The sequence below is a fragment of the Labrus bergylta genome, chromosome 3 (assembly GCF_963930695.1).
Source record: "Labrus bergylta chromosome 3, fLabBer1.1, whole genome shotgun sequence".
NCBI lineage: Eukaryota > Metazoa > Chordata > Actinopteri > Labriformes > Labridae > Labrus > Labrus bergylta.
The window spans coordinates 29079761-29100047 of NC_089197.1; the positions used below are offsets into that span (position 1 = coordinate 29079761).

The window sequence follows — 20287 nt, forward strand, 5'->3', positions numbered from 1 at the left end:
AATGTAACACCTTACAAACCTTGTGAAAGCCACACAAAAAAAGGCTGATGCAAGAGCAGCTCCATTTCTACACTTGCTTTGCATGTACATGACTCGACAAGAATGTGTTTTGGAAGCCTGATGTAATAGACATTGAGAAAGGCATGGTCACGAGTGACAGGAAAACAGGTTGGAAATCATTGTGACAGTGTATTTGTTTGTATTGTCAGTCTTTCTGTCCACCATGTTGAAGTTCATCCTCATTATAAATCACATCAACATACTTTTCTGAGCTAAAGCCACCAGTGAAAGAGCACAGAGGCCGTTACAGTCCTACCAACAGACCTTTAAAGGATGGGATCACACAATTGTGTGTTACAACTACATTGTTAAACACATTTTCATCGTCCTTGTGATGTTAACACAACCAATCAGCACACAGCAAAAGACTGCCTTCAAATAAATTAATAAGAATAAAGCCTTAAATGTATGTGCGACATGCATTTGAATAGCATGTGCTCATTTGATTTATCAGATGAAGCCCTGGTTACTTTGGCCAGTCTGATGGCGCCACAGCTACAGTAACTGTCAGCTCCCCTCAGAATAATTGGTGGCAATTGGGTTTAGGCTAACACAATGGTTGAGGAAGTGAAGAAGGAAAATTTGGTTTAATAAAAAAAAAAAAAAAAAAAAGGGAGGGGGGTTGGATTGACAAGAGACTAAGTGTTACATGCCCTTGTGTTGTGTGAAACATGACAAAAGGGACGAAGAAAAGATAGAAAATCGAACACTTGAATCTTTATTTATCACGTCATAGCATCGGGCATTGTGTGTGATTCAGGATGAACATGAACGCAGCAGATACAGAGTACATTAACCTATTAAACCTGGGCTGTAGCTTAAAGAACCAATGTTTGACAACACAAGAGCACCACTGATCTCCCAGTTTTTGACACACAACATTTGTACGTTCTACCATCAGAGCCTGAATCTAATCCAAATAACTGCTGAATAGAGGGTTGTATATCTCTGCATAGTAGTGTCTTCTTTTGAGGGTTTGTCAGACTAGCTTGTGTAGTGTTGCTGTCTGCCCACTACAGAGTCAGTGTGCATGTGTATTGGAATATGTCCCGGTAGTTTAAAGCTTTGGGATGTGGCCAGAGTGCTCATGACTGAAGAGAACAGGAGGAGCCCTGTTTGACTCTGCTGACTGACCAGAATCTCTCTCTTCCTCTCTTCCTCTCTCTCTCTCTCTCTCTCTCTCTCTCTCTCTCTCTCTCTCTCTCTCTCTCCTCCCTCCTCTCTCAGAGACACCAGCGTCCTGTCTTGGCTGCAGTATTGACAACATGACTGACTCTGCTGTGACTGTGTGTTTTGCAGATGGCTGCGAGCAGTAGCTGAGGACGCTGTCGGGAGTTCCCCCGCTCTCTGTCCCTGCCACCTGCAAACATGAATGGTAAGACCTCTGCAGTTTGTGTCTGTGTGTGAGGGGGGAGGACCATTTAAGTCTGTGTGTGTGTGTGTGTGTGTGTGTGTTTTAAGGCTTTGCAGATCCGCTGAGACCAGCACAGAGCCAGTTGTGGAAATAATTCTCAGTTTGATGCATTGGTACTAACATGTCCATGTGTCTGAATAACCACAGTTGTAGTCATATGTCTGTTATTCTTTCTGATTGTTTGTGTAAGTGAGGTTTCTTTTGCCCTAATTTTATGTAGTTAGTCAGTAACAGGCTTTAAGTTTTTTTTATAGCACATTATCACCTTGTCGATATCTGTGCTTTCGTTGCTCCTTACTGCCTATGGGCTGACCTTGGTACTTTTTCGTGGTGTGTGTGTGTGTGTGTGTGTGTGTGTGTGTGTGTGTGTGTGTGTGTGTGTGTGTGTGTGTGTGTGTGTGTGTGTGTGTGTGTGTGTGTGTGTGTGTGTGTGTGTGTGTGTGTGTGTGTGTGTGTGTGTGTGTGTGTGTGTGTGTGTGTGTGTGTGTGTGTGTGTGTGTGTGTGTGTGTGTGTGTGTGTGTGCACCTGTCCTCCCTTCTGTTTCCCTGCAAGTCAGAAATGGTCCGTTTTCGTAATCATGCAAATGTGTATGTTTGCTCTGCTCAGAATTACATGTGATTTATTTATATAGACAGTAAGAAGGTACACAGCCTTAGGCCTGTTCAAAGAGCAGATTTTTCTGAGTACAAATCCTTCATATCAGAAGCTGCTTTTTACATTTTACTGTAAGCCATCATTGGCATGTTATTGCTGTCCCAGTGTGGGATTTTACACAGCATTCATGCGTTACAGGAGCAAAAGAGGCAAAATGTGTAAACCAACGGCTCCGGCGACACGCATACAGTTAATTCTGTCTGGTCCTGCAGGCTCCCCTATTTGCACAGACATCAATTCAAATCACCCAGCTAAGGCCGAATATTTATCTAGTGATAATTGCCTACGCCTGTATCCTATCACTTTTTTTTCCCCTTTTTCCATCTCTATGATTTGTTCTTGTCTCTCTAGGTGGCACTAGCACATGGGCGATCACCCCGGAGGAGAGGGACAAACATGATCAGAAGTTTGACACCCTCTCCCCTTCAATGGGCTATGTCTCAGGTACACACACACACACACACACACACACACACACACACACACACACACACACACACACACACACACACACACACACACACACACACACACACACACACACACACACACACACACACACACACACACACACACACACACACACACAAACAACATGCTAAAGGTGATGTCTGACACATCCCTCTGCCACATGCTCAAACTAAAGTTCTTTCTGAATACCACAATGATACTCAGGTAGATGTAAATAGATAAGAGGCCATTAAATGCACCCATTCTTGTTTTACTCTGGTGATAAGGCAAATACACACACCTGCAGGCACAAACTGTAGTTTTACTGTGTTGTGTGTTAATGAACTTCTATGTCTTTTTTTTCTCCTTTTTTTCTGTTTCTTTGCTTTTTGTCTGTCTCTGTAGGGGAGCAGTCGAGGAAGTTTTTCCTCCAATCAGGGCTGCCTGCTTCAGTTTTGGCTGAGATATGGTAAGAAGCACACACAGACTCTCACATTTACTCACCCAAAGTAGTAAAACATGGTTCTCCTGGGTTTATCGTCTGTAGTGATCTGACGCACTGATCTGAGGTATCCTCACACTCTCTGATCACTCTCTGTCTGCTCTGTCTCTCAGGTCTCTGGCTGATATGAACAAAGATGGGAAGATGGACAGGTTGGAGTTTTCCATCGCTATGAAGCTCATTAAGCTAAAACTTCAGGGTACATCGCTTCCCTTAGCACTTCCAATCATCATGAAGCAGCCTCCAGTGCCTGCCCCCACCCTAAATACCCCTGCCTCAGCTTATGGTACAGTATCTTTATTGTTTATGCATGTTAGTTAAAAATGTGTCCTTTGCAGAGCTTTGCTAGCTCTGTTTTCTAACTTAATGCGTTAATTTTTTTCTGTTTAAGGTTTGAGTAGCATGACCATGATGCCAGGGTCAAACCTTTCCATGTTGGCTCCTCTCTCCCTGTCAACCCCTGGACTTTCACCTTTGACCCCAATGACAGGCCTCACCCCTATGGTTCCTACAGCAACAGGCCTGAGCCCTCTAGTAGCCAACACCACCAGGCCAATGATGCCCACCATGGGGAGCGCCACCCTGCCGAACGGCACCATGGGAATGTTCTCTCATATGCCAGCTGGAGCTTTGACAACTGGTAGATACTAGTGATCAGATCACAGTTATCACTTTGGGCCACATGTGACCCGCTGATCGATGGAAAGTTTATCATCAAAGTATAAAATAAATGTTCTGCCGCTAAATCAGAGTGTGAGTGGAAAAAGGCAGGGTTTAAGTAGTGCGTGTAGGCGCCATGGAGATCAGCTCTAGAAATAAGAAGGCAGTTCGATCTTTTTCAAAATCTTTTTCTGGATTCTCTCCGTGTCCACATTTATCATGTCTGTATCAGCTGGTGGTTGCATGACAACAATCAGAAACGTAGCATTTGTAACATTATCCTGCAGCCTGCGGTAGTCTGTAGCTGTAAATTTAACCAAACAAACTCTGCTACAGAGCGATGTGTTCGGTCCAAAAACTGAAGATATAGCCCCCAAACGCTCTCCGTTTGTTTCGTCTGACTCACAAGAACAAAGAACTTTCTGTTCTGTTTGTAATGCTGGTGTACTTCTGTTCTGGATTAACAAATACTATTATTTAAATGATGCAGATTTTTATATTGCAGCATGATTTCTGATGTAATATCTTCTTTCCAACGATACGATCAGATCAGTTTTATGAGATTTGTGATCCATTGCACCCCTTTTCTGTTTCCTATGTGTCTATTACGGGATAATACGAGTCATTATCAGAGTCTCCTTTTAGAGTAGATTTGATATTTCGTATCAGCAAAGTGCAGAAATGACATATTTCTATATTTTGAAGGGAATAAGAAAAAAATCAAAATAAAACCTGACTCAACTGGACGAGGGATTTGCAGAGTCAGGTCTCTCCCTCATTTGCATACAAACAGTGTCCCTGTCCTTGACAAGGTTACAGCAGTGTCTGTTTAACAATAGATAACTGACCCACTGCAGGGCTCCCCTTCCCTTTTATTAAAATCTGTTTTTAGAAAAGTAAACATGTTGGGGGAAACAACAGATTAAGATTTAAAAGCTGTCGTTGGTGGCCAGAATAAAATATCGACATGAATTTGCAGAAAATAATAGATATGTGTGTTTGCTTCATCAGGCCTACCTTACGCTGCATCCCCTTATACTTCCCCGATGGCACTCTCCTCTGCTGCTCCTGCTGGTTTGAACAAGGCTTCCTCACTGCTGGACTTGGGATCTAGCAGGTAACACACAGACACACACACAAAACCTACACACGGTAATTTCAAGCAAATTCCTCCTTTAGGAATGGCATTGTCATTTATCTTGTCTGTGTCTTTGAAGTTCAAAATCACACTGAGGTTTGGAGCATTCAGCTGGTATTTTTGTCTCTTTCAGCTCCGCTTCCTCGTCCCCCTCTATGATGTCCCCCATGGCAGCCGTTCCTAGCGACTGGGCTGTGCCACACGCCTCTAGACTCAAATACAGGCAGCAGTTCAACAGCCTGGATAAACTAATGACTGGATACCTCACTGGTATGATGTTTATCCCCTTGTGTTTGTATGTTGAAGTGTTCAGGTCATGCTAAACAGAATTATGCTGGGAATGCTGGAGGGGTTGTTCATAAACCACACTTGCATATGATTTCATAATGGCGACCTCCATCCAGTGTCAAGCCTTAGGTAACTAAGGAAGTGAAGGCCGCGGGTGTGTTCAAACACAGCGACTATTTCTTAACACACACACACACACACACACACACACACACACACACACACACACACTAAGTATGCATTCACCTTTTCGTTCAGTTTCTGCAAGCCTTGTTGGACCTGTTCTCTTGAAAAAGCCTTAAAGCCATCAAACACCAATCGTACATGTGCGAGCAAGAACCCCCCCCCCCCCCCCCCCCCCAACACACACACACTTTCCCAAGACTTTCCCAAGATTTCTTAGGGTGTGTCTTGTATATTTTGTGCTGTCCAGCATTAAATAAATATCATAAATAGCTTTTCTGTGGTGGACAAAAGCTTACAAAACCACGCATCATTCACAATGTGGACGAGAGGTGTCTGTTCAATCAATATATTCTGTAATAGGCGATTGAGTTTAAAAATATTCTAGTTTTTACCTTTTACCTCAGACAAATAAAGAAAAACTCAAATCAGTCATGTAAGCCAGCTCTGGTGAATCATAATATTCCTCTCTTTGTTCAACCAGCATATTGAAGTGAAATGATCAATCTCCACATCCTGTACCAGCGCTGAAAACACCTATACCCTCTTTCTCTCTTCACCACACCCAGAAGTCTGTGCTATACAAGTGTCATAACATTTATCACTCTTGTTGCCAGGTCAGCAGGTAAGAGGTGCCATGGCAACCACGATGCTGACTCAGACACAGCTGGCTTCCATCTGGTGAGAAAAGTGTGCGTGTGCGTGTGCGTGTGCGTGTGCGTGTGCGTGTGCGTGTGTGTGTGTGTGTGTCTGAACATGTCCTGTGATTGCTACAGTGTTAGCGAGCTATGGTCATGTTTGGCAGCAAGAAGTCAGAAAGTTCATTTGACTGGAGCTAGTGTTACAATCAGACTTTTTTATTTGGGGAATATTTGTCTGGAAGTCAAGGCTGTTTGTAGTATCTTATTAATAATGAATCTGGTCCTTATTAATGGTCCATATCTGTGTACATGTCAGTTGAGATTAGACTCTTTATATGTAGATGAGAAGTTAAATCTCTAACCTTTACCAGCAAGTTTAGTATACATATATAACCATGATTTAAAAAAATGATTCTCATTCTCACTAGCAAGACCTTGTTTCTTGTAGAGTGTATCATCATAAAAACTGTGCACTTCTAATGTTTAACCCTCCCACAGGAATTTGGCTGACGTTGATAAGGACGGCAAGCTGAAAGCTGAGGAGTTTATTCTGGCGATGCATCTGGTGGACGTGGCAAAGACTGGACAACCTCTGCCGCTGACTCTGCCAACAGAGCTGGTTCCACCCTCAAGGAGGTATGTGTGCACATATTACTCCATTGAACAAAACCAATGAAAACACCCTGCAAACTAGATCTGAGTTCTTTTAAAGTTACTGTTCATTTCATATTTTAATAATGTGTAATGTAATGTTATTTTATGCACATTCCAGGGCTGCAGTGAATGGATCCAGCTCTTCTCTTTACGCTGCTCTGAAGGATGACTTGGACGTTGAGCCTCCGCAGAAAGCCAAAGCCAACTGTTAGTATTCACACTTCCAAATCTAAACACAGAGTGTGTAGCTTTGTTTTTCTGCTGACGTTACTCTGAGCTCTCATTCGGCCTGCTCCTTGGCAGCCTGGATGAGAGCCTGTTTCTCTCTTTCCTCCTCCTCCCTTTGTGTCACTTCTCTCTCCTCCTGGAGCTTCCTCTGACGTTCTTCCTCTTACTTCTTCAGTTTTCTCATCACAGAGACAGGAACACCAGAGTCTGGTTCTCTAGTCTCCTTCACTATATAATCCAAAACAAATACAAACAACCAAAAATCGCACAGTTCAATGAGAAAATGTGCCAAATGATAACGTAATAACAAAAGCATGCACTCTGAAATGAGGTTATACTTGTTGAACTTAATACAATACAAAGTGGTTTTGACTGCTTTCAATCAACACAAGTGAACCACACTTCTGACCTCATCAGAGTATTTTCTTCCGTCAATGTTCAGATTCTTTTGAGGATAAATTCAAAGCGAACCTGGAGCGAGGAAACGCAGAGCTGGAGAAAAGACGACTGGCTCTTCAGGAGGCCGAGAGGAGGGAGCTGGAGCGGCGTGCTCAGAAGGAGAGGGAGGAGCGAGAGAAGAGAGAGAAGGAGGCTCGAGAGGCTGAGGAGAGGAGGAGGAAAGAGGAGGAGAGGAGGCTGGAGCGACAGCGGGAGCTGGAGAGGCAAAAAGAGGAAGAGCGACAGAGGGAGATAGAGAGAAAAGAGGTGAGAGGAGCATGTTCAAATTGTCTAAATGAGTGCTGTGCAGTTTTGAGCCATATTTTCACACTGCATTGTCCTGTGTGGGTTCATTCCAGGCAGCACAGCGGGAGCTCGAGCGACAGAGGAAGGAGGAGTGGGAGAGGAGGCGACGGGGAGAGCTCAAGATAAAGAGGGAGCAGGAACAGGATGATATAATCAAACTGAAAGCAAAGAAAAGAAGTCTGGAGATGGAGCTGGAGGCTGTTGTGAGTGACAAAGAGGGGCATTGTAGAAGTTTATTGTCAGTACAGTCATGTCGGCATACTTTAGTCTTACAGTATCAGCCTTGGATTCCAGCTGGCTCTCACCCATCATGCACAGTTGAGGAGAGTTTGAAAAGTTTCTGTCACTCCTCTCTCACACTCTCTCTGTGCTTCTCTACTTCAGGGTAACAAACACCGTCAGATCTCAGACCGGCTGCGTGACTTTCAGAACAAAAAGAAACTTCAAAAGACCGAGCTTGATCTGACCAACCAGAGGGTAGAAACACGGCAGCAGGACATCAACAACCTGCAGAAACAGCTAGAGGTGTGTGTGTGTGTGTGTGTGTGTGTGTGTGTGTGTGTGTGTGTGTGTGTGTGTGTGTGTGTGTGTGTGTGTGTGTGTGTGTGTGTGTGTGTGTGTGTGTGTGTGTGTGTGTGTGTGTGTGTGTGTGTGTGTGTGTGTGTGTGTGTGTGTGTGTGTGTGTGTGTGTGTGTGTGTGTGTGTGTGTGTGTGTGTGTGTGTGTGTGAGAGTCCTGTGTGTCTTCTTTTTATTGTTCATGTGTTTTTCTAAAATATTTTAGTTGCATAGAGAAACAGCAACATTGCATTGAAGTTTTCACAAAAAGTTTCCCCCAGTGACACATTTCTTTTCATGCATTCCTCTCGGTCAGGAGTTCCAGAGGAAGTTGTCCCAGCTGACACCGGAGCAGAAGAGACTGACTGAGAAACTGAAAAACATGGCTCTCAATAACATGCCTGGTCAGTGTTAAGGATAGAATAATCAGAACTCAGGAACACAACACAGTGATGAAGATATTTGGAGTGATGTCACAGTATAAATATGTACACACAATATAGAACTGTTTAATAGATTGTAAATGACAGCAAAAATCATAGAACTAAATGAATGAAAAGCTAGACACTTGCTTTATTACGAACAATGCAAATATCAAAAATGCATATATACTTTGGAAATATGTAGGTGAGAACATAATGGATTTTACCTTGTCAACATGCTCCCTGCTGCCATAGCACTGTTTTTTTTGTTTTAGTTTGAAGATTCTAGCTTGTGTTTGATCTGTTTGTAGTGTCGACCATGTCCGCCTTGAAGGGGGGTGCTACAGAGAAAAAAGGGACATGTATGAAACTGAGACAGCAGCTGGAAGCTCTGGAGAAAGAAACCGCAGCAAAACTGGGCGAGATGGACCAGTACAACAAAGATGTGCAAGTAAGTACAAATACAACATAAGCATGAGACCATTTAAAAACAACATTTTACATTGAACACTTTTATTCAGCCTTATCTAGCAGCACATTTCTACAAATCTGCCTGTTCATTAAAGCCAGTCCTCTTAAGGTGAACAAAATGAGTGAAGTGAAGGGGGGCAGTGCTGGCAGAGGACAGTGGACTATTTGTCCTTTACTTTTCACAACTTTATTTCTGTGCCATTTTCACATATGCACTCTTTGGGAACTATATACTGTATGGTGAAATATTGACGAAAGAACAGAGAAGAACATACTGGTGAACAGAAAACATAAATGCAACAGTTTAGTTTTGTGCATGGAGATCGTACCGGTCACATGCAGACTGTCTATGGGCGCGCACCAATCGCAGGGAATACACATCACCAACCCCTCCCTCTCACTCGAGGTGAACTATCCTTATTATATCCTGCTGCACTCTCACATGCAGAAAATAAACAATGGGGTTGGCAGGAGAAACTCCAGATGAAGTCTGAGTGTAAAGTTTTTATGTTTTTCAGGAGCTTGTGTGAACACATCTCTCTTTTTAGCTGTTGTAAGTTTAACTTAACTTGTTGGTAAATTCACTTAATTGAATAAAATATAAGAAACTCCAAAATTCCTGAAATGCATAAACTAAAAGTTGAGGTGAGATTTAAGACATAAGTCATGCAGTGTTTCCCCTACCATTAGGGGCGACATCGGCTGGATCAAAAAATCGCATATAAAGCCTTTAAAGGTCAAGTTAATAAAATGTTTTTTTATTATTATGATTTATTTTTGGGCTTTTTGTGCCTTTTATTGTAGCGATAGGATAGTGGATAGAGTCGGAAATCAGGGACAGAAGTCATTTAAGGATACCTTTCAGATAGAACAGGACACCCCCCCTCTGTAGTTTCTTTTATCTTCTGGTTGTTTTACATTCAAACTTAACTTGTCTCATCTACATATTCATCTACATATCTATTTTGCCTTATTTACCAACACTTAGTAGTTACAGATTTTTTTTTTCATCTCTCATTTGAAGGAACAAATAAATGTATCAGTTTTAAAACATCTGCAAATGTTTACAGTCAACAAATAAATCATCAGTTTTTTATTTATATTGTGCCAAATGGTAACAGGATGTTGTGTCAGGACATTGAATATAAAGGGCAGGTCTAGATCATACTCTTTGTTATAAAGCTTCCACAAATCTAACATACTAACTTCTGCAGCTTTTCCCTTTGTACCCCTTTCTCTCCTCCTCACCTTTACCTTCCATTATAACTTTTGTCCCTTTTATTAAGTTTAACATCCTCTTCCTATTCTGTTCCTCTTTTGTCTTCTTCTTCTTATCTCCTCATGCTTCACCTTCCTCCTCTCTCTTTCTTCTTCTCTCTCTTCTCTCTCACCCGTCTTGTATTCCCTTGTCCCCAGACTTTTCAGTATGTGGGTGAGGAGAACTCTATGCTTCAAGCTGTCTTCTGTCTGCTGGCCTGCCTCCGTAACCTCTTCTACCTACTAAAGGTTTTCGCTTTAGGTGTCTTTGTTGTTCTCTTTTAATGTCTTCTATTTCTCCTGAAAGTTTCAGAGCAGACTTAACTTTACTGGCTTTTATTCTCATTCTACTTATTTTTCTCTCTGTGTGTCTCAGTGCCTGCTTCTAATCGCTAATGTTTAGTCACCCAGCTATGCAAATGTATGTGTTTGCTCCCCCCCCACACTGTGTGTTCAGTCCTTTAGCAGCTAAACTGATCAGCTCATATTTTATTCAGTCACATACTCTTCTAGTAAAGTGTTTGTTTGTTGCATTAGGAACTTAAGGAGAGTCAGAGACAGCAGCAGGCAGCACTGGAGAAACTACGGAGCATTAAAGAGGACAAACGCAGAGAGCTGATCCGGAGAAAGGAGCAAGAAGAGGAAAAGAGAAGGAAGGAAGAGGAGAGGAAACGCCAGGAGGAAGACAGAAGGCAGAGGGAGGAAGAGGAAGCTCAGAGGTATTTGTCTTTTAGACTGATATATTTCAAGATTCACAATTTTTCAATCTAAGTTTCAAGTAAAAGCGCAAAATATAAATGCTTTGATATGTCCATTTACACTTTCTCATCTTTACAAACTTTTGAAATAAGCGTATTATTTGCTCTATTCACAGGCGTATTAAGATGGAAAAAGAGCGCCAGTGGCAGGAGAAACTGAAGAGGGATGAGGAGGAACGTCAGAGGAAGCTCCAGGAGGAGAGAGAAGCGAAACAGAGGGAGGAGGAGGAAAGAGAGAAACAGGCTCTCATCCAGGCTGCCAAGGAGCAGGCCGAACGAGAGCTCAGAGCAAAGGAGGAGGCAGAGCGCAAAAGAAGGGAGGTGGAGGAAAGGAAGAAAAGAGAAGAGGAGGAGAGACAGAGGCAAGCTGAGAGACGGAGGCAGGAGGAGGAGAGGAGGAAGCTAGAGGAGGAGAGGAGGCTGCTAGAGGTAGAAAGGAGAAAGCTGGAGGAAGAGAAGAAGAAAGAGGAGAAGAGACGGAAAGAAGAGGAGGAGAGGAAGCGATTGGAAGATGAGCGGAGAGAGGAGGAGCGTAAACGAGAGAAGGAGGAGGAGGAGAGGAGGAGACAGAGGGCGGCCCAGGCGGCCGTCCGAGATGGTGAGGAGAGGAGAAAACGAGAGGAGGAGGAAAGAAAGAAGAGAGAGGAGGAGGAGAGGAGAAAGAGGGATGAAGACAGGAGGAGGCAGCAGCAGCAGGAGGAGGAAAAAAGGAAGCGTGAGGAGGAAAGGAAGAGGGCGGAAGAGGAGAGGAAGAGAAAGGAGGCAGAAGATGAGAAGAGGAAAGTGGAGGAGGAGAGAAAGAGGAGAGAGGAAGCTCCTCGTCAGCAGCAGCAGCCAGGAGTAGGCAGTAAAGTAGACATTCAGGAGAAACTGACATCTCTGCTCAGAGGGCTGGAGGAGAGGAAAGGTAACGCACACTCACACACACGTTTCCTTAATTAAGTGTTTTATAAGACCTTTTTTAAAGTTTACATAATGACCCTCCATGTGCCTCTTTAGGGGGACAACCCAGAGCCACACATCACAGAAAATCAGCAGCTCTCACCTCCTTCAAAGCGCTCTACCCGTTCACTGCACGAAACAACGAAGAGCTCACTTTCAATGCAGAAGATATCATTGAGGTAAGAGGAAAAAACACGTCAGGAGAGCTGGAAAGAAGGAAAAGCTGAGCGTCGAAAATATCAAACTTTTCTCTTTTTCTTGTTCAAATGTCCTCCTTGATTTCTTCCTCACCCTCCCATCAGGTGGATGAGACGACAGAGCGAGAGGAGGGCTGGCTGTGCGGCAGCAAACAGGGGAAGATGGGCTGGTTCCCAGAAAGCTACGTTGAAAGAATAGCTCCATCCAGCACCGCTAATAGTGCCGCTGCTTCTTCTTCTGCTCCTGCTGTAGCTCCTAAAATGCCCCTTCAGTCACAGCTGTCCAATGCCCTCGAGGCTGCCAAGGTAGCAGGGACAAAATCTGCCTTCACACCAACACACTCTCCACACCCTGCACCCCTTGAGGCGCACGGACAGGTGAGGGGTTTGACACCTGTATAAGGCAGCGACTGGTTTAACACTTTCCTGGACATATTTGTCTCTCAAATATTCACTGTCCCTTCTTTCTGTGCCTCTCACAGCAGGTGGTGGGTAACGTGTTAGCCCAGGCACTGTGCTCATGGACCGCGAAGACAGACAACCACCTGAACTTCAATAAGGACGATGTCATTCAGGTGTTGGAGCAGCAGGAGAACTGGTGGCTGGGAGAGCTGAATGGTGAACAGGGCTGGTTCCCCAAGACATATGTGACACTTCTTGGAGAAGAGGACAGTTCAGAGTAAGTCTTCATGCATTCATTTTTATTTATTCACACAAGAGGGTGGGGGATGTTGATTTCTCTCTTTGTGAAAATATCCCCATCTTTACTAACAAGAGCATACGAGGCAGCACAATGATGTCTGACTGTCGATCTCTGAGCAAGTCGGCCCCAGTCTGACAACAATTGAGCGTTTAAGTAGTTTTAAACATTTGTATAAAGTTATCTGTTTATAGAATTCAACTGTCAGCCTTAGCTTTTAACTCCAACTAAAACTCCTTACTCATGACTTCAGCTGCCAGACAAACTGTGAACAATGACCAAAACAGAAAATCAGAGGTCTTGGCCTGGAAATCCACATCTGTTATAAAGATATAAATAAAAGTCAGGAGTCTTATTTTTCTATTTTCCCCTCTGATTCAGGTTACTTTGTGCCAAATGTAATACTTAATATGACTCTAGATGCACTTTTTACAACTTAATTTGTGAATTTAAATTATCATGACACAAGCTTTTTTCAGAAAAAGGGGCTTTTTGACCCTCAAGACCAAACAGCCCTGATATGAGTAACTTCTTCTTTGTACTGTCCTTGTCAATTTTGGTTTGTTTTTTGGTAGTTTTTGTCCTTGTCAAAGTGTCTTTGAGTATCCAGAAAAGCGCTATATAAAACCAATTTATTATTACTATTGTGATTATTATTATTGAGTTGAGAGTGCTCGTTATTAACTTGTGATGGCCAAAGGTACGGGCTAGCTAGAAATACTAGTCAAATAAAGGTAGCAAAAAAACCTCATACAGGTCGGACCTGTCATCGTCAGACAATATTGAAGGAATCTTGACTTTAGAATGACTCACACTTTCAGAAGATATCATTGTTAGTTTAAGCCAATCAATCATCACATAATAAGTATCCAAACAATCCAGCGTTAGTTTTGTTTGTATGCCTATTGGGAAATTGCAAAACAGAAACTTGTAATGTAACTTTAAATGACATTTCAGAGGCAGAAAAAAAGGCTTTAAGTTGTAGCCCACAGCTGACTGACAAACTCTACTGCAACATTTTATCTCTTATGGCACAAGTCTCCTGATTCTGTCGGTGAAGGGGGCTCACAATGTCAGACTTTAAAAAACTCAGAGGTAGAGCCTGTTGTCCTTGCACATTAAATCAAACACACACACCACAACCTCAGTATTACTGGTCGTGTTCTATTCTATTTTCCGTGACATCATGCACATATTAACTGAGCAGCCTGACAGACTCACTTGTCCACTTTACCATCAACATGTGTTGAGCTCATTAGGATCCTTTTGATCTAGAAAATATGCTTAGTCACATGACGACGTGTGTGTCAGCGAGACTGCCTGCATCTAAAGGTGTGGTCACTTTTCCAGTATGTGAGGTATTTTGGCTGCAGAAATGATTCCATCACTCCTCTGGCATTAGCAGTCCACTGTGTTGTTGAGTGTCACACACTGAAACACACTGAAGCTTTATATGCTCAATGATTCAAGCTGGTGTTGTATCACTGTGTTACTGTGAAGAAGAAACTGAACCCGAAGGTGAATTCCTTGTTAAACCAGCCAATCAAGTGCAGGTTCCTTTACCTGATGATTTTGCTGATGACCAACAGTAATGAGACTGCAGATTAAGTAAAGCCTCTGCTTTTTTTTATTATAAGGAGAAAGTTAAAATGTTGCTGTGCTTTTGAATAGTATGAGCCCAGGTATTCTAAGAAACTCGACCTCTTAGACCGCTGTTCAACCAACACCATACAGCAGACTAATGATCCCCATCTTCATTAGGAGATCCTGCATCACGAGGATTGGGATAAATCTTTGAGTACAACTTTGTTGATCTCAATAGATGCTTGACACTTTGAACCCGATTAAAAAGATAGCAAATGGTAAACGGGCTTGAGCTTTTTTTAACGCTTTTCTAGTTTTCTGAGCACTTTTACAGCACATTTCACACATATCCATTCTCACAACTATTCATACACTGATGGCAGAGGTTGTTATGTAAAGTGACCATGGACATAAGGCTGCAGGGATTGAACCCCTGACCTTCTGGTTGAGAGACGGCCGACTCTAAGTACATAAATAAGTATTGTAAAGTTTTCTTTCTGTGTTTGCAGCACGAAGAGCTCACCTCCTGAAGCTTTGGACTCTGCAGACAGCCTGCAGCTCGAAGGTGCAGTACAGTTTCCTCATTGTGTACCTGGTTTTAGAATGTTTCATGATAATTTGCTTTTAGGTGAATAACGCAACATTAATTGCATTTGCAGGGAAGGGATTTGAATTATGTTTCATGTAATGGATTGTTCGTGAAGTCTGTATAGGTGTATATAAATATTAGCTGTAGCTATGGCTGTTCATTTGCATTTATATAAACTTTTCTTTTCCAGAATACGTGGCGTTGTATACCTACGAGTCTCCAGAGCCTGGCGATCTCACATTTGGAGAGGGAGATTTGATCCTGGTGGGCAAAAGAGAAGGAGAGTGGTGGAACGGCTCGATAGGCAACCGAGTGGGCCTCTTCCCCAGCAACTACGTCAAACCTAAAGAGACGGATGTAAGACCCCTTAACACAAACAGACATACACTTTTACCATCCCATTACTGCATTACACTATTTAAATTGGTGTTGTGATGGTTCTTTTTATTTTTCATGTGGTACTTCTAAAGGGTTAAAATGATCATATTGTGTTTTTTAGACATCGAGCACATCTGGAAAGAAGAAGCCAGGTGAGCTCAGATTCCTGTGTTATTTTAATCTCTCTGATTCTGGTTGTCACATTACAAAACAACTCCAGGTTTTACATACTGCTGCAGTTTTCATTTTCATGTGTGTCTTTTGAACGCTCTCACAGAGATCGCCCAGGTAATGCGGGCCCACTCCTCTACAACCCCCGAGCAGCTGAATCTGGAAAATGGTCAGCTCATCCTCATCCTCAGCAAGAACGTCTCTGGCTGGTGGCTTGGAGAACTGCAGGTCAGTGTTTATATTTGTTTATTGTAGAACTGTGAGGAATACTGTACAGAAGGTAATACGACAGGGTCTGTGATTCATTTCCACTCTGGGTTTCCTGTTAGCAGCTCTGTAGGACTGCAACAATTATTTTGATAATGGATTTATTGCTAATTATTTTAAATGTCACATATAGGGCTTTCACACTGGCAGAAATCTCCTGAAAAAGGATATTTCCCAGAGGAGCTGTATATGTGAACGCAAACAGCCACAGCTTTCGCTCAAACTTCACCCAGAATTTCTCCGGCCAGACTCCTAGTTTTTTTCTGCCGCAAGTCCGAGTGGGCTGATGTGAGAACGCAGCAGAATATACTCCTGAGAATTCACCTCGAGCTAATAGGAGGGGGAGTGATGTTTGTGTACTGTGACAGCTGCACGGTGCTTAGACTGTCTGCACGCGTCCACCAAGATCTCAGTGCACATAATTCAACGGCTGCATTACGTTTTCTGTTCTTCAGTATGTTGTTCTCTCTTTTGTGAATGTCGTCATTCCATTGGATTACACATAGCATTGATATAAAGGCAAATATTCTCTTTATAGCGTCGTGTAGTGGACTCTGTTGCTTCGTCCACTTCTTCCGCATTGTTTCTTTACGTCACGTCTTACCTCAGGAGACCCCCTGCCCCCCTCCCCTCTGACAGGGATATAGTCTCCCGCTGTGAGGAGCATATGTGAACAGTAAGGTCAGGAGAATCTCCGGAGCACTCCTCCCGAAATTATCTAGATATTTTACGGAGTGCATATGTGAAAACGGCTATAGACTCCTTTTCAACAAGTTTAAATAAGTCTCAGAGTTCCCCAAAACATGTCTGTGAAGTTTCTTGCTCAAAATCCAGTCAATTCCATTTGATCATGCCTATAAACATCTCTATTTCAGCCCTACTCAGAACAGGCTGTTTCTGTAGCTTTAAATACAAATAAAGGGCATTTTGCATAATTTGTGACCTTTAATGTTTTCGTTAAAAAGGATTTCCTTGAGCCTGAAGTAATACTCTCCATTAACTATCAATTTAGTTGGCTCATGGTCTGACAGAGCGAGTTTCTCACCTCACCTCTCACCATCTGTTTGTTTATGGGTTTGGTGTTTATTGTAAGTCTGCATCATTGCTGTCTGATTCACACTTAGTTTGAATGTTTGTGAATGTGTCTCTCTGTTTGTAGGCCCGTGGGAAAAAGCGTCAGAAGGGCTGGTTCCCTGCTTCTCATGTCAAAATACTGGGATCCAACAGTGGCAAATCCACACCAGCACCCCAAACAGGTTCAAACACACATACTGGTGAAGAGTAAAAAGTAAGGTACAATTTGAGGGAAAAAAAAGAGTACGTAAAGATAACAAACGCTCTGTCCCCCTTTATCTCAGTCTGTCAGGTGATAGCCATATACGACTACGCGGCGGCCAACGGAGACGAGATGAGCTTTTCAAAAGGTCAGCTGATCAACGTCTTAGATAAGAACAACCCTGATTGGTGGAAAGGAGAGATCAACGGGACCACCGGTCTCTTCCCCATCAACTATGTGAAGATGACTACAGCGGACTGTGACCCCAGCCAACAGTGTAAGCAAATCCTTTAGTGTAAAAGTCATTCAAAGACAATGTGCATGTTTTAAATACGTAGATCCTTTTCTGTGTTGCTTCAAGCTACAGCAACTAAAAACTGCAACCCTGATCTCCATTCACGCTTTTTCTTTCATCCACTCATCTCTGGACCTGTACACTGACTATCTCACCTTCCTCCTTGTCCTCCCACCCCCCCAATCTCTATTTCTCCTTCCCTCCCTTGCTTCTATCTCTTTCTCCCTCTAGGGCGGTAGAAACTCCTCCTCCTCCTCCTCCTGTTCTTCTTCTCCTCCTCCTGACTTCAGAGAGACCCAGTTTTATTCACTGCTCTGAAGGGGCGAAGTCTTTGGCCTCCCAGTCTACTAACCTTTCCCACTGAACTAATCTAACTGTCTTTGTGTGAGAGGACCATCGAGTCTGTGTGTGAAAGCCTCTGTGCCTTATACAATTGTATGTTTTGTTTTGTTATCATCATGAACGGATGACGCTGAACCATCTACTTAATCCTAAAATACATCTTACAGAGTAAGAGTGGGTCTCTCTGTGGCTCACCCACCTTATCCACTTCTGTTTACACCACACCATCATCTTTTAACTTCACCTTTTCTTCATCTTTTTCTTTTACCTTCTTCTGACATGTTTCACCATTCTTACTCTCCAGTTTTAAGGGGTCCAGCTCACAAAGAGCCCACTACTCTGTCATAGATGTGTCTGTAGTTGGGATAGTCCATCTGTAAAACTACAAACACTGAATATCACACTTGCCTTCACCCCTGTTGGTTTGCTTTTTAGATGGATGGTTTCAGTTCCTGCTAGCACTTGTCTTAAAATAGATGCTTGAAACAAGGCACAAGGTGGAATTTAAACATGAACAAAGAAACATGTTCAGGGAGGAAAGTTACAAATACATTAAAAATATCAGTGGAGAAGATGCTGAGATTACAAATGGTTGTTTTTCTCTACTGAACAGATATTTGGATGCTTCCTTTGGCTTTCACTTTGTGAGCTCTATAACCATTTTGCAGTGTGCCTTCTATAAACCTTTTTGACTTAATTTGGATCCAAATGGTACAAGCAGAAATGTCCAGTCTGCCCTCTACATTTAAAAGCCATAATTGGGTCAGCTGTCATCACTAACTGAAGTAGTTTTGACGTGTGATGATGTGACCATATGGCACACAGTTTTTAAGCCATGGACAGACGTTAGCTTTGGTCTCCTGAGGCAAAACTGCAAACTGCTGCTGCACCTTCTATTTAACTGAATGCTTTTTTCTGCTGCTCTGATTTTATACATTTTTTTTGGGAGGCATGTTTGCTAAAAGTCATGAGCTTATACAAGTCAAAGTAATCGTGAGTGACTGGATGGAGGAGACGTTTTCTTCAGGTGAACATGTTAAAACACTATGCAAGCTTCACATGAGATACTGTGATATCTGTACCCATTCAGATGAATAATAGACATCAAGTGAAATATACTACTACTATACAGTTCAGATGTCTTTAGTGCTCCACCATCACATCACTTAAACCAACATAGTGAGGAAATAGAAAAGCTTTATTCAATGAGGGTTCCTGCCTAGTTCACCACAAACCCTCTTCAGAGTTGTGAGAAGATGTTTTAAGTTTGTGTCGGCCACGCTGACAGAAACCTGCATCAAGAGTTCATGACAACACAGGCTCATAGCACTACTGGTTCAATGATATACAGTATATAGAGAGAGAATCTGGTAGAAGAAGGTGTAACTATTTTTGAAGATGTGTCATCTATTTTCTGATTCTGAAGTAAAAAATAAAGATTGATTTGCAAGAAACAAATTGTTTTATGGTTGTTAAATAAAATAAGAGTCTTCACCTCTACAGGGTTATTGTGTACATGTATGTGTGTGTGTTTGTACAGTAAACACGATGCATGTGATAAAGATGGACGGATAAGATTTGAACAAGCTTTTTAACAAGTTTTAGTAAAACAGTTTCAAATGCCCCTTATTTCAGGGGATGTATTATTGTACAGTGGCAGAAGTCATTAAAATCTAAAAAAAAACATGTTTTTTCTACTCACTGAACATGCGTCAAAAGATCGGGTAGAGAGGGGGGAAAAAAAAGCCAAGAATCCTCCTTCCTGTTTTGGTACAAACAGATTTGGTTCAGGAGGAGAAGTTTGAGTCTCATACCTTTACGAGGAGATAACGGCTTAGAGTGAGAAGACAAACAGGACAGAGGAGAGCATACGAGACAACGTCGAGCAACAGAAGACCGACTAAAAACAGATACAACAGAATATAGTGATGAATTTACAGAGCAGTTTCCACTTTCTGAAACTGTGGGGCGAGACGGATGATGAGACCGAGGATAGAGCAGGGTCAGTGAGGGAGCAGGAGTCCACTTGTGTTGGACACACACATTGGGTAAATGGCGGACCTGTATCAGGTAAGTTTGCATGTGTGTGTGTGCTTTTTACCTTTCCATTTCTAATTGTTTCCCTCCCTCTGATGTCTCTGACCTCCTTCCTGAAAGTTTCAGTCATGTGTACTTGTTTCTGTCTGATCGTCCAGCAGGAGGCAGTAGATGCCCCTTTTAACTGTTCACTACAACTTAGTTTTTGTTTCCTCTGGTGCAGGGTGTGCAGACCTGAACAGCCTGGACTCTCTGAGCCCACAGGAGAAGAAGAGGCAGGGATACATCCATGAGTTGTTACAGACAGAGGAGAGATATGTGGAAGACTTGCAGATAGTGCTGGATGTAATGAACATGCATCACTGTGTCACTCACATAGAAAATACATCCATCATATTCTTTTTACGTCCCTAACGCAATCTTTCTGT

The 20287-nt window shown here is 42.6% G+C and overlaps 1 protein-coding gene across 2 annotated transcripts in view; it reads left to right on the forward strand.

Moving 5' to 3' along the window:
- Positions 1-20287, forward strand: part of itsn2b (intersectin 2b) — a 33817-nt gene that overhangs the window by 7996 nt on the left and 5534 nt on the right. Inside the window, exons 2-29 of one of the 2 annotated variants that reach the window (XM_065953105.1) lie at positions 1360-1435; positions 2481-2573; positions 2985-3048; positions 3195-3367; positions 3473-3721; positions 4753-4858; positions 5013-5149; positions 5968-6031; positions 6490-6627; positions 6764-6852; positions 7316-7578; positions 7671-7820; positions 8002-8142; positions 8490-8577; positions 8907-9046; positions 10483-10572; positions 10861-11042; positions 11198-11988; positions 12081-12202; positions 12326-12598; positions 12703-12899; positions 15014-15069; positions 15284-15450; positions 15593-15623; positions 15749-15870; positions 17069-17165; positions 17268-17462; positions 20083-20204. In XM_065953105.1, coding sequence (XP_065809177.1) covers positions 1429-1435; positions 2481-2573; positions 2985-3048; positions 3195-3367; positions 3473-3721; positions 4753-4858; positions 5013-5149; positions 5968-6031; positions 6490-6627; positions 6764-6852; positions 7316-7578; positions 7671-7820; positions 8002-8142; positions 8490-8577; positions 8907-9046; positions 10483-10572; positions 10861-11042; positions 11198-11988; positions 12081-12202; positions 12326-12598; positions 12703-12899; positions 15014-15069; positions 15284-15450; positions 15593-15623; positions 15749-15870; positions 17069-17165; positions 17268-17462; positions 20083-20204 — 4347 coding nt within the window. In that variant the 5' untranslated portion in view covers positions 1360-1428. The remainder of the gene's footprint in view (positions 1-1359; positions 1436-2480; positions 2574-2984; positions 3049-3194; positions 3368-3472; positions 3722-4752; positions 4859-5012; positions 5150-5967; positions 6032-6489; positions 6628-6763; positions 6853-7315; positions 7579-7670; positions 7821-8001; positions 8143-8489; positions 8578-8906; positions 9047-10482; positions 10573-10860; positions 11043-11197; positions 11989-12080; positions 12203-12325; positions 12599-12702; positions 12900-15013; positions 15070-15283; positions 15451-15592; positions 15624-15748; positions 15871-17068; positions 17166-17267; positions 17463-20082; positions 20205-20287) is intronic. The other variant, XM_029278268.2, reaches the window with a different exon arrangement.